The sequence below is a fragment of the Myodes glareolus genome, chromosome 17 (assembly GCF_982192425.1).
Source record: "Myodes glareolus chromosome 17, mMyoGla1.1, whole genome shotgun sequence".
NCBI classification, from domain to species: domain Eukaryota; kingdom Metazoa; phylum Chordata; class Mammalia; order Rodentia; family Cricetidae; genus Myodes; species Myodes glareolus.
Window position 1 is genome coordinate 39,881,635 of NC_142042.1, and position 12,904 is coordinate 39,894,538.

Consider the following 12,904-nt stretch of genomic DNA (forward strand, 5'->3'; position numbering starts at 1 on the left):
ATATTTGTTCCCCTATAGGAATTTATACTGTTTTGACAGCCATTAAGTTTTATACAATCAAATCAAATGTGTAACCAACCATGTGTCCTTGTAATATATTGTATAGGGTATATTTAAATAAGTGTTTAGCAGTTATGTGCTTCCAAGATGGCAAATTCAATTAGAAGAGTTTGCCTTAGGCTCCAGCTTAAAGTGTAGGAAGCCAAGAAGCCAGCCTTTGGGAAGATATTGACTCTTTCCTTTCACAGACATGGTAGTGGACCAGTAGAAGCTTCTATTCCTATCTAAGGCTGATGGATTCAATAGAAAGATAGTGAGAGAAGTGGTAGAATTCCTGTTCTGCTTCGCTACAGCTGAAAGTGTATAAGACAAGAAACAAATGGCCATTATGTAAAAAGGAAATTACAGTAACAACAGATTTAAGGTTACTAAAAACATCCAGGAAAGGGGTGTCAGAGAGATGGCCCTGAAGCTTGCTAAACTAAGGAAGAGGATATGGAAACATAGGAAATGAAGAGAGGGAGAATAATATGAGCATCGTAGAGAAGTGCCTTCAAGCCTCAGCGGGTCCTCAAGGAAGGCAATCAGACCAGAAAAGCTTTGTCTTTATTATTCTGGCACTAGCACTCAAAACAGTGCATCCTCTAAAAATATGAGTTCAAAAATAGTATACATTGTCTATAATTTTCCCTAAATATGTCTATACCCTTGAATCTCCTTTCTATCCTCTTGTTCCAAACCTGATGGTAAAGGCAATGTCTTGGTTGTATCTGATATTCTCTACGACGGTGATACGGTTATTTCTGTCAAAACCACAGCATAAGAGTTTAAAATGTGTGCATCAAAACTGGATAGACAGTTACTCAACTATCAGCTAAACTCCAAATGGGGCTTTCCTTTTTGGATGAAAATAGTTGATATTAAGGGAAAGAAAAAAGTATCATAGACCCAACACCGATTTCAGATTCCAATATTATTCATTCATCCATTAGTTAATTCATTCATTCATTCACTTATTCATTGTGCATGAGTACATGTATGTATGCAGGGGATATATATGTGTTCATATTTGAGGAAGTGTGCTTAATCATGTGTGGAGGCCAGTGGTTGGTCTCATATTTTTCTTCTATTGTCCACTACAATGGCTTTTGAGCCACCACTACTCATGAAACCAGTATCATTACATATTGCTTAGGCTAGCTGCCCAGGGAACTCCTGGGATCTGCCTGTATCTAACTACACAGCACTGGGCTTGTAGGCACACACACCATCACACCCAACCAACATTTGTACATGGCTGCTTGGGATCTCAACTCAGAATCTTGTGCATGTGCAGCTAGCATTTTACCCAAAGAGCAAGCTCCCCAGCCCCTTAAAAGCTCTTCTTCCACCAGGCAGTGGTGGCACACACCTTTAATCCCAGCACTCGGGAGGTAGAGACAGGCAGAACTCTGAGTTTAAGGCCATCCTGGTGTACTAAAACTAGTTCTAGGACAGGCTCCAAAGCTACAGAGAAAACCCGTATCAAAAAACCAAAACCAAAACCAAAAAAAAACCCAAAGCCTCTTTTTCCTCATCTTTGGTTGCATCTTTAAAATCCCAAGTGTTAACTATAAACACACTGTTAATAGAATCTTTTGGGTCAATAGTAAAAGTCACAAAAAAACTATTACCATAAGCACACTGTGCATTTTATTTTCCCAAATAACACTGCAAAACAAAGATATTCACCACAGGTGGCCTTCATCCTTCCAAAAGAAGTAAAACCTAGGCAGGAAAAGTATCAGGTCAAGGCATACCACTTCCATGCTCTGTGTCATAGGTTAGTTGCTCACTCTCTGAGCCTTGATACAATCTATAAATTGAGATACAATAGGGTCACCCCAATGTTGAGAAGAACACTAAATTAGTATGTATGTAGCAGTTGCAACAATACTAGATAGGCATTAAGCAATCTAAACATATTAACTGCCTGTACAATCTACTCATTAGTTGAGTGGCCTTGGACAAGTCACTTCATCTCTATGGCAACTCATTAGAAAATTAAGAGGCAAAAATAAAGAATCACTAATTTCATCTTCCATGGCTGAAGAGGTCTGCCTATGAGGATGCATGTTCCATTTCACACTGAATTCACAAACCTTTCCCAAAAATATAAGGCCAGAAAGAGACTGATTGTGCGGCTTGGATAAAGCATCTTCTAGAGTCTGATATCTGTATTCCAGACTTCACCCAGAAAAACAAGGGGACCCCAAGTAGCCATGTGATGTGAAACCAGAGAGAAGAGGAAACAAATGTCCCTTTGTAAAAAAGCAAGAGGGCTATCACGTACTTATGACTAAGGCTCTTCATTCATTTTCGTAACTAAGCAAATACTGCCCAGGCACATGGGAAGGAAGAGGTCATTGTCACCAGCCCCAAGATACGGTCTTTTTTTTTCCCCCTTTCAATTGAAAATGTCAGGAGTTCATTTGAAATTCCAAGATGAATCCTCCAGGGCAGCATCTCTCTGAGACTGCTTGGTTTCAGTGTTTGTGAGATCGTGACACTCGGCTTTGATGAGGTCTCTGGAAATACAAGGTGCTTCTATGTAACAAGCTGACAGGGGCCAAATCTAAAATGACGATTTCAACAAAGTACAGTTTTTGCTGTCAATACTGCAAGTATGAGAAGCACACGGAGGTTTGGGCTATACCAACACAAATCTGCCTTCTATTAGCAGGAAGAGGCCACAAGTTATATCAACAATATGCAGATATAGAAGCAAAGTGTTTACTTCACTACCCCATAATGTTTCACCTATTTCCGAATTTGCTTTGAAACATAACAAATCCCTGGATTTTTGCAACAACGAATTTGACTTCTTAAAGACTTTATTTCAAAGTATGATGCCCGTGAAAGCTATTCACTATGTGTTTGTCCAGGGGAAGAGAATCTGAGAGGAGAGAAGGAAGCACAAAGTGGTTGAAGAGAAGCCACTTTTCACAGCCCTGCTTTCTATTATTCTATTTGCACTTATTTTATATCTCTGCATCCATACCCTGTGTGCCACACACTGTACATTCTGAGGAAATAAGTAAGCCAGCCAAATATGGAAATGACTATGAGACAAATGCATGCCACCATGTAGCTAAGGTATCCTGAGCATATGTTTGAGTAACAATGAGTTAGAGAAGGACCAGCCCTTAGGTGATGGCATCTGCAATTGAGTCCAGGGTGATGTATGGGATATGAATTAGTACGTATCATTAAGCTTACTGATTTCAGCTCTACTTCCAGGGATGGTCTGCTAAAATGCTAGCCAAGTTCAAAGTCCAGAGTAGTCAGTCACAAGTATGGTTATGATTTGGTTCATGAATCTGTCCTGAAGAGCATGTGTTGAAGACTTTGGTCCCTGGTGCTGCAGTGCAGCCTTTAGGAAGTCAATGGATCATGAGGGCTCCAAACTCATGGAAGATTAACCCATTGATAAAGTAATAACTTAATGGCTTTTTGGAGTAGAGCTTTGCTATAAATGCTAACACTCTCTTTCTCTTTCTCTGCTGCCTAGCCAGTGTGAGGTGAATTGCTTTGCCCCTTCATGTACTTTCATTTTGGTGCACTGCCTTTCCCCTATCCCCCAGGCCCAGAAGCCAAGGAACTGTGGACTGAAACCATGAATCTAACTAAATCCTTCCTTCCTCCATGCTATTCATCACATGTATGTTGTCACAGTGACGGAGAATTAAAACAGGTCTTATTATTTCAAAGAAGCTGCCAAAATCTCTTTGCTATCTGTATGTTAATTAATGACTGACTTAATTAGCAAAGAGGATAGAAGAAAAGGGTTTTCTCTATTGACGAAAAGACTGGCTTTTAATTATCATGATGAATTGCTAAAAATGCACCTTCACTGGTGAAAGGAAAAAAAAACTTCAATTGATGTGAATGGGCTTATATTCCCATACCTGAACACGCAAGGATTAAGATTCTGCTGTGGTCTATACCCTCTTCCCTAATGCTTTTATCCTGATGAAATCAGAAGATCTCAACTGTGGTTGGTTTGGACTATGTCAATCCAATTCCATCTTGGCTGTGCTAATCCTTCAGACAGCATTTCATCCATCTAAATCATCACTGAGGACCAAGAGCTAAGGATTCATTGAACTTACAAGTCATTTGGACACTTCTGCCTGCTGTAATGGAAAGCTATTAAATAACTGAAAGCTCAGCAGAATTTGGCCTATTATTTGAATTCAAATTCATTATAATTTCATCACCACAACTTCAATGAGTGCCCTGATAGATTATTTATCAAAAATAGACTACATATTCAATCAAAGAAAACTGACTCAAGTCAATTTACACTATTCTAACTTTGAAATGTCCAAATCTAATGACGGAACTATGATAATAATGCATTATCAACCACATCACAAAATGACCTGAATGTCATAATTCATATCCAACTTGTAATTTGCAAGAGATACAAGTCGGGAGATTACTGCTTGGATGCAAAGAATGTTCTAGAAAGTTGGACTGGAGTGGGAAGAAGCATCAGAGATGAGACACAGGGGAGACAAAAGTGAATTCATACAAAACTTACATATGTATTAAATGCCAAACCCCTTATAAATCTACACACACACACACACACACACACACACACTCATTCATTCATACATGTTCTCTTAGTGAGAAATATGTAACACAGAATCTGTCTTTAAAATAATTTTAAATGTACCTGTTTTGAAAAAAATGTAATTCTGTTTTTATTCCTTTAAAATGATAATTTTGCTGACAATGATTTTCAAACTACTTCTGTCATAATAAGACTGAAAATGTAACCAGCCTGCTGAGTGAAAACTGCCATTCTCAGAAACAGTTTAAATAGTACTGATAAAATCCTATTTTACATATTTTAAAATGTCTTCCAACCTAATAATATTCCAAGAGTTTCTGAAGTGTTGAAAGGGTTCTCCTAACTCTAGGTAAGGGTCATTGTTCTGACATCAGTACCTATTCTGCCATGTGAGTGGGTGAGAATGCAGACCTGAAAAAATTAAATCCTATTGGCTATTGTGATGGTTTAAATATGAAGAGAGTTCATATATTTGAACATTGATTTTTAAACTCCCCTTTCAAAGTTTAGCTTTTTCAATTTCTGTTCACTGAGACTCTACATTAATGGGCATTAGGGCAAATAACACATTGATATTAATTCAATATGCTTTAACTCTTCTCTGCTGCTAGGAATTCAGTCATATAAACTATGAATCAAATTAGTGGCCAACTCTATGTAGCTACCAGGGCACTGGACTTGAAGTAATAGGTGCAGGTCTTCAACATGTCATTTACCTACTGAAGTGAATTGCTAAAGCACCCTAGAGGTGCCACTGCACACACTGTCTAAAAGAATTAATGTGCACAGTAAATGGCTTACCTCATTTGTTCAAATGTGGTTAAGTGTGCATGATGTCATTTTACCCCGTATTATCAATAAGAATAGCAGGCATTTATTGTAGAAAACAGCTACCACCAACTGAACACTTAGCACAGACATTGTTAGTTCATGGAAGAGATCATGTTATGTATTCTTATGTTTGTTTTATAGACAAGAGAACTGAGGCTTAAAGGTATAATTTTTACTCAGCTGGTATGCATTCTTGAAGAGGAGGGATTATTTCTTTTCTTTCTTATATTTTAGAAGCCCGGTCAGCAGTGCTTGTACCTAGTACATGGCAAATTCCTTATATCATTTAAAAAGTCTACAGATTTCTGCTTGATGGGGTTACAACACCTAAAACTTCATGGGTTGTGACATATATTTAACAAAGGCATTCATGTACTCCCCCAAAACTATATATCTATTTAAAATTACAGAAATGAACAAGATGATTCTTAATAAGGATCTTGAAAACACTTAAAGTTACCAAAATATTTTAGAAACCAGCATTATACATTAGATCAATAGTCTGTAATAATTAGTTAGACCTTTTTATACTACTAACTTTTTACCTATACCATTCTGTGCATAGAAAAATCAGTAAAAAGATGGTAAAAGTCATATTCATTTTCTTGCATCACAATATACATGCATAAGTCTGACAAAATAGAGTTAGAAATGATGCCAATCACGGGTAGCTACACAACCTGTGTGACCTGTTCACAATGTATCTTCCTTGTATTTTTGAAGTGGCATGGTCTCCTAAATTTTTTTTTCTCTCATTCAATTGTCACTCATAAAATCTTTTAAAGGTAGGGTGGAGTAAGTTCACATATTTCAATTACAGTAAATTTCTCAAAAATGTCACAAGGATGACTTGTAGATAACAGGAGGAAGGAAAGGAGAAAAGATAGAGGAAGAGAGAGTGAGAGACAGAAGCCGGAGAAAGCTAGCAGGGCTTCTGCTTCCTGCCACCACTTCCATATCAGTAGGAAAATGAGTGGAGATGAAAGGAAAAAGAGGGGCAAAGAGAATTACTTTTTAAACAGAAAAGGAAGGAAAGAGGAGGAAGAAAAGGGAAAGGAGAATGAGAATGGATGGGAGTGGCAATTTCTAAAGAAAAACAAAAGGCATTAGTAGGGCTTCAAACAGATGCTCAGACCCTCCCTGCAAGAATAGTCCATTTAGGGAATCCTAAAACAAACATTTTAAACTTTACTTCTGTATGTATAAGCATACATCCAATTTCCACACATTCATGGCATTGCACAGTCTAGTGCTAAGCCTCCCTTTTTTTAAGAAACATGCCGTAGAGGATGCACCTCACCTCTCCAGCACCACAGACTGCAAATCTAGGAGACTGCGGATCTCCACAAATGTGGGTGCCTACAGTCCCTGCTCGGTGTGTGCAGCTGAGATAATAGCCATGCTTCAAAGCAGAACCACACATCTCTGAATTCCTTCTGCTGCCACCCACCTCTCCGCAACACTTCCAAGCAGAACAGGAAACAAAACAATTTCCTACATCACACATAGAGACTATTCTCTACAGTGGGGCACACAGTTTACCACCAAACCAAGGAAAATGAAATTCAGGACAAAAGGTTTGAGAAAAATGTTGACTTTCTTGGATTGAGTCACTATGACTAAAAATCTTAAAAGACTGGTTAGCCTGTCAGAGTAAAGGTTTTTAACAAAAGAGGTAAATGCACAGGCTTCGGAGAATGGCACTGTCATCGAGAGACTCCGGGTGTGCCATCTAAACTCCCTATGTCTCAGTCACCTTCATAATTGTATTGTGGAAATGAAATGCATTAATGGATTTAAATAACTAAATTCTGACACAATGATCTTTCACTGAACTTCTTACATGCCATTGATAAAAATGGCTGTAAGGATGGGACATGTGTCTGAGGAGAGCACTCTCACAGTGGTACTGAGTAAAGCGATCCACAGAGGTATAGAGAGGGCCACTAATCTACCACATATGCGTATTAACTAATTTTACATTCACAAAAGCCCCACAAGGCCAATTTCCACAACACCTCCATTTTATCATTGAAGAACTCTGGGCAGAGAGACACACTGGCTCAAGTTCTTACCACTGGAAAATACCAGAATAGACTTACACCCAAGCAAGAGAATTCTGAATCTGAACCTCCGCATGCATTAGCTCCCCAGGAGTTAGATGTGGTTTTATATTATTTTAGTTTCATGGGAGGATTTTTTTTTCATTTTAGGTATCCTGGGCTTGCCTGCCACTCACTGTATGGACCAGGATTGCCTGGAACTCACAGAAATCTGTTTGCTTTGGGAAGACTAAAGGCATAAGCCATCCCTACACAGCAGGAAATTATGTTTTTGTTTGTTTGTTTTATTGTTTTTTTAATCTCCAGTTTATGAAAAAGAAACTTTGGCCCAAGGAGCTGGCTAATTAGTAAGAGAAGCCAAACCAAGAGTCCAGACTTATAAGTGCTGTGTCCTGTAGTACAACACAGAAGTGGTTTTCCGAGGCCAGACTTTAAGAAAGGAAGACCCTGAGTAGGAAGTGATTGCCTGTCGTCTGTTTCCACCATTCTTGGAATGAAGCTGTAGGTACACCCCTTAAATCCCAAGGGCTGGAAATGCAGCTCACCAGGACGGTACTTTCTGAGTATTCACACAAGGCTCTTGGTATTGACGCTAACAAAAAATAGTTAATTAATTAATTAGAGATAAAGCATTCTTCATATGCAACCATTTTCATGAAGTCCTCCTTCAGTCCTCCAAAAGAAAGTGATCTTGTCTTTCCCTGTATCAGCATAGGTCTTTGTGATATATACACACATGTATGTGTATATGGGTGAATACATATGTCTGTACAAATCAACATATTTCTTTTCTTTCTTGCAGTGTTGGGGACTAAACTAAGGACCTTGAATATACTAAGCTAACAGAATCTACAACTACACTGTATCCCTGGCTGTTTTGTTTTGTTTTATTTTGCTTTGTTTTGTGGATACAGGGTTTTACTCTGAAGACAAGACTAACTTTCAACTCACTATGTAGTCCAGGTTAACCTGACATTGATGATCCTCCTGTCTCAGCCTCTGAATACTGCTTTTATAAGTGTGCACCACCACACCCAGTCAAGCATATAATGATCATTGTAATTGCCAGTGTGTTCCTTGAATTTTTCAAATTCCACTGTAAACTACCTAGAACCAGCAACTGTAGTTTATGTCTGAAATTACCCTTAGAGCTGCTGCTCTAGCAGACAAATGTTTGGAACAGAATGATTCAGGAAACTTTTCATGACCATTATTTTATTAATAATAATGCTGAGCTAGAAACAAATTTCCTCAGTCCCTGGATTCAATACACAGCACCCTAAATTACAATACACGTCAATGACCTATGAAAAAGTATCACTCATGAAGAGAAAAGGATATTTGTATATTATAAATAATTTAAATGCAAATTTTTGTGACTGAAAGAACTGAGAATTAATAAGCTTAAATAAAAATTTCAAGGTTTCACAGCAAGTAAAATTTCCACTCCTAAAATTCACCCAGGTAAAGTCATGTGCCTGCAATCTCCACATTAGGGAAGATCACACATCTTAGGCTGCCTGCTATATTTAGAAATCTCCTGTCTTGCTGCCCATAAATAAGTAGGTAAATAAATAAATGTAATGCAGCCCAAAAGGCACAAACAAATTTTTGGACAAATAAAAAATAATCCACAGGTAGAAATATTGAAGAGATTTCAAAATCACCCTCTAGGTTAAGAACACATATAAAAAGTTAAGACAATAAATCAATAAATATGAACCTTAGCAGTCAAAATGCACTAACTATGACACAAGGGAAAGGCTTGAAGCACTTAATTAGAATAATAATTTATGATCGGATTGAATCAATAATTGGTAACAGAAAAAGCACAAACTTAGAAGACTGATAGACTAGGGCTGAAATCATTAGGGCAACACTTTATTTGGTCCTTGAGCACATAATCTTTCTCAGCTCCTGCTTCCCAAAATGGCTTTATGAAAGAGCTGGAGAGATGGCTCTGTGGTTAAGAGCATTGCATGCTCTTCAAGAAGACTGGGTTCAACCCCCAGGACCCCTATGGCAGTTCACAATTGTCTGTAACTCCAGTACCAGGGGTCCATTGTCCTACATGAAATAATAAAATTAAATTAAAAACAAAATGTCTTTGTCTTTTGTTTGTTTGCTTGTTTTTTGTTTTTCAAGACAGGGTTTCTCTGTAGCTTTGGATCCTGTCCTGAAACTAGCTCTTGTACATCAGGCTGGACTTGAACTCACAGAAATCCTCCTGCATCTGATTCCCGAGTGCTGGAATTAAAGGCATTATCACCACTGCCTGGCAAAATGTCTTATGAAAATAATAATGATGGATCTCAAAGATGATGACTACCTTACAGTATGGAAAGCATACTCAAGTATTCAAGAATAAAATATTGTCTTCCCTGTGGTTGAGTATTGTTCACATTGTTGCTATTCTTATGAGAAAAAGAGTATGCTTAAAGCCATGTTCTTAAGAAGAATGGAGAAGCAAGCTGACATTGCTGCATTGGCTCATCATGTGGTAACAGAATTTACTATTCCTAGGAGAAAGGGAAACAGAGTTCAACCATCCAAAATTCAATATTTTTTCTTCACATTGATTTTTAAATCTATTCATTCATCTCTGGAGGTCAACACAAGAAACCCAGGTTGGAGCCCCCCTTTCATAAATCTCTGTTTGTGGGTCTCTCCATGTCATCTCCAGCAGCCAGCTCCCAGCTTTGAGACAAGTTCTTTGAAAGTAGAAGCATGGCACTTGGCACTAGTTCCTGGTATGTGAACACCAGATCTACCTTTTGTTGTCGTTTTCAGATATTTCCAGTGTAGTGTCTGAACCTCAGCTTCCTCTAATATAAGTAGATGCTGTTCCTTAAAAATGCATGCCTACAGCGACTCAGTTCCACTCAGTGGTGGCTTAGCTCCCTTATCCCCTTAGGTTCTCCCTAGGTCTCCCAATAGTGAGAAGTCTTGGACCAATGTATTTTCAACTCTAAACTGGTACTTGCCACCAGGTAGGTATAGGTCAAGGCTGGCAAACGCTGTCTTATTGAGGAAAATGAATGTCAATTACAGAGACAGACATATTGATTATGGTTGTAGATGAATCAATGACCCAAAAAGCAATTGGCTTTTTCCATTAAAAAAAAAACTTTAAAAAAAATTTCTGTGCTACTTAATCTCCTAGAAAGCATGTGCCTGAAAACCCAGAATCTGCAAAGTCAAAAAGTACCCCAGAAACTAGGACACCTTTTGTTCTGGCAACTTTTCAAACTAGGAGGGAGAGAAATAGAGCTTGAAACTGCATTGAGGATTTCTGACACATTTTAGCAAATCCAATGTTAAAAACAAAATCAAACTAAAGATATTTCAAGGGAAGGAAATCCTTACACAGGCCCAACCATTGTGCTAGAGCTCAACTTGAAGCCATCTGTGCAGTGGTGTGTTAAACAGTTACTTTGACGCTATCTAGAACTGGCTTGGTTTATTTGATTTGTTGCCATTTTGTGATAAGAACTTTTCCTTTTGAAAATTCTTAAAACACTTTCCTGAAGATCAAACAAAAGAAAAAATTTTAGAAAATGGGAGCCATAGATACACTTACTCACAACTTCAATTCATACCTTCAGCTGTGGGAAATGAAAGTTCAAGTTCCCTTGCCCTTCTGTTATCTAACTTCTTATTCCTGGTGAGGGAAGAGAGGGAGAGGGAGGGTAGAAAGGAGAGGGAGTTTCATGGGAAGGGAACCTCAGATATTTTGTATTTTGTCAATGTAAAGGAACCATAGTGCGGTCGGTCTCCAAAGGAATATCAGTCTTCTTCTACAATGAACTTTGTATTGTGTTCATATATGCAAATTGGGGTATATTTATTAGCTCAAGAGTTACATGTCGTGTGTATGTGTGTGTGTGTGTATGAGAGAGAGAGAGAGAGAGAGAGAGAGAGAGAGAGAGAGAGAGGGAGAGAGAGAGAGAGAAAGAGAACATATCTATATAGCCTTGTTTGTCCTCTCCCCCCACTTGGACAGTCACACACACACACACACACACACACACACACACACACACACACACACACCAGAGAGAAGAGAGAGAGTTAATAAATCTAGCGAGGAAGAAGCAGGCACTAGAGCTGTCCGGGGAGAAGATAGCCTTTAAATAAATCTAAAGTGCTCTTGCTCTTGTGATGCAGGCTCCTCCGCTCCTGATTTCCAGCAAAGCCCTGTTGCTGAGGCCTCTTCATTTACAGATGCCCACAGACATTTTTAGACACTTGTGAGCTGATCTCCAGCTCAGTGCACCTGGCTCTTTCATCTGGAGGGAAAGGAGGGGGATTTACAGAAGCATTTGCCCCTGCCCCAACTGGGCAGGGATCCCTTCCCCAGCCCAGCATCTTACTCCTCTACCCCACCCCAGGCTGCTGCTCCACTTCCTAGGAAAATCCAGGAGGAGGCCAACCAGCTAGGCAGGGCCACAGAATGGATCCAGTCTATTTGATTCAGAGGCTCACCCCCTTTGCAGCCTGCCACCCACCCATCACCTTCTGCAGAGCTCTTCTCTGTCTTTGAGCCACCCAACCCTGCAGGCTTCCCTCTCACCCCCGCCCCCGCCCCCTGTGATCCCCAGAAGGATGTCCTCTGAAGGAAGAGGGCTGCCACCAAGTTGGAGAAACTTAGATGGTAAAGGTTGGTGTACCCTGGTCCTCCTGGAGGATCCTCAATCTGCAGAAGGCAAGTAAGGGCTGGTAGCCCTGGGCTTACCACGAGCACCGGGACGCCAGCAGCCAGCGAGTAGAGGAGTACAGGGGGCACGGCGCTGCTGTCCTCTGGGCCCGGATAGGGCTTGCGGTAGGCGCTGTCGTGGCAGAAGAATCCCTGCACGTTCACAGTGAACGTGTCCGTGTATTCGAAGTAGTACGCCAACATCACCGTCCCTGCCATGATCACCATCTGGAAATAGAGCATGCTGCTGATGAGCGCCGCGGGCAGCAGGGGCATGCACGCCTCCCGGCCAAGTCGAGCCGAGCGGGCGGCCGACGAGCCACAGGCCCCCTCAGGGCTCCGCCGAGGCACAGCCACCGGGGGCGCGGGGGCGGGGGCGACGGGAGGCCGAGGTGGCGCGAGGCGGAGGTTGGCAGCAGCCAGAGGCAGAGGTGGAGGATGCGGCTGGGCTCCGGGATGCGCGGGCAGGATGCAGAGGAGGCGGCTACCCCAGGACGAGTCCAGGCTGCCCTACCCGCCCCCTGCCCGCCGCAAGCGCCGCCCGCCCGGGCGCGGGGTCGTGCGCAAGGGCGGGGAGTCCCCGGCCCCGGCACGGGAGCATCCGCCACACCGCAGCGCCTGGGTCAAGCCCTCAGACCGGTCCGCGGAAAGCGGCGTCGGAGGCACCTGGTCCCCTTGGAGAGCGGGTGGATA

The 12,904-nt window shown here is 40.9% G+C and overlaps 1 protein-coding gene across 1 annotated transcript in view; it reads right to left on the reverse strand.

Moving 5' to 3' along the window:
* The window catches only part of Plppr5 (phospholipid phosphatase related 5), a 109,646-nt gene extending 96,987 nt beyond the window's left edge, over positions 1–12,659 (reverse strand). Inside the window, exon 1 of the mRNA XM_048456953.3 lies at positions 12,251–12,659. Within this exon, the coding sequence (XP_048312910.3) occupies positions 12,251–12,487 (237 nt within the window). The 5' untranslated portion in view covers positions 12,488–12,659. The remainder of the gene's footprint in view (positions 1–12,250) is intronic.
* Positions 12,660–12,904: the final 245 nt, after the last annotated feature.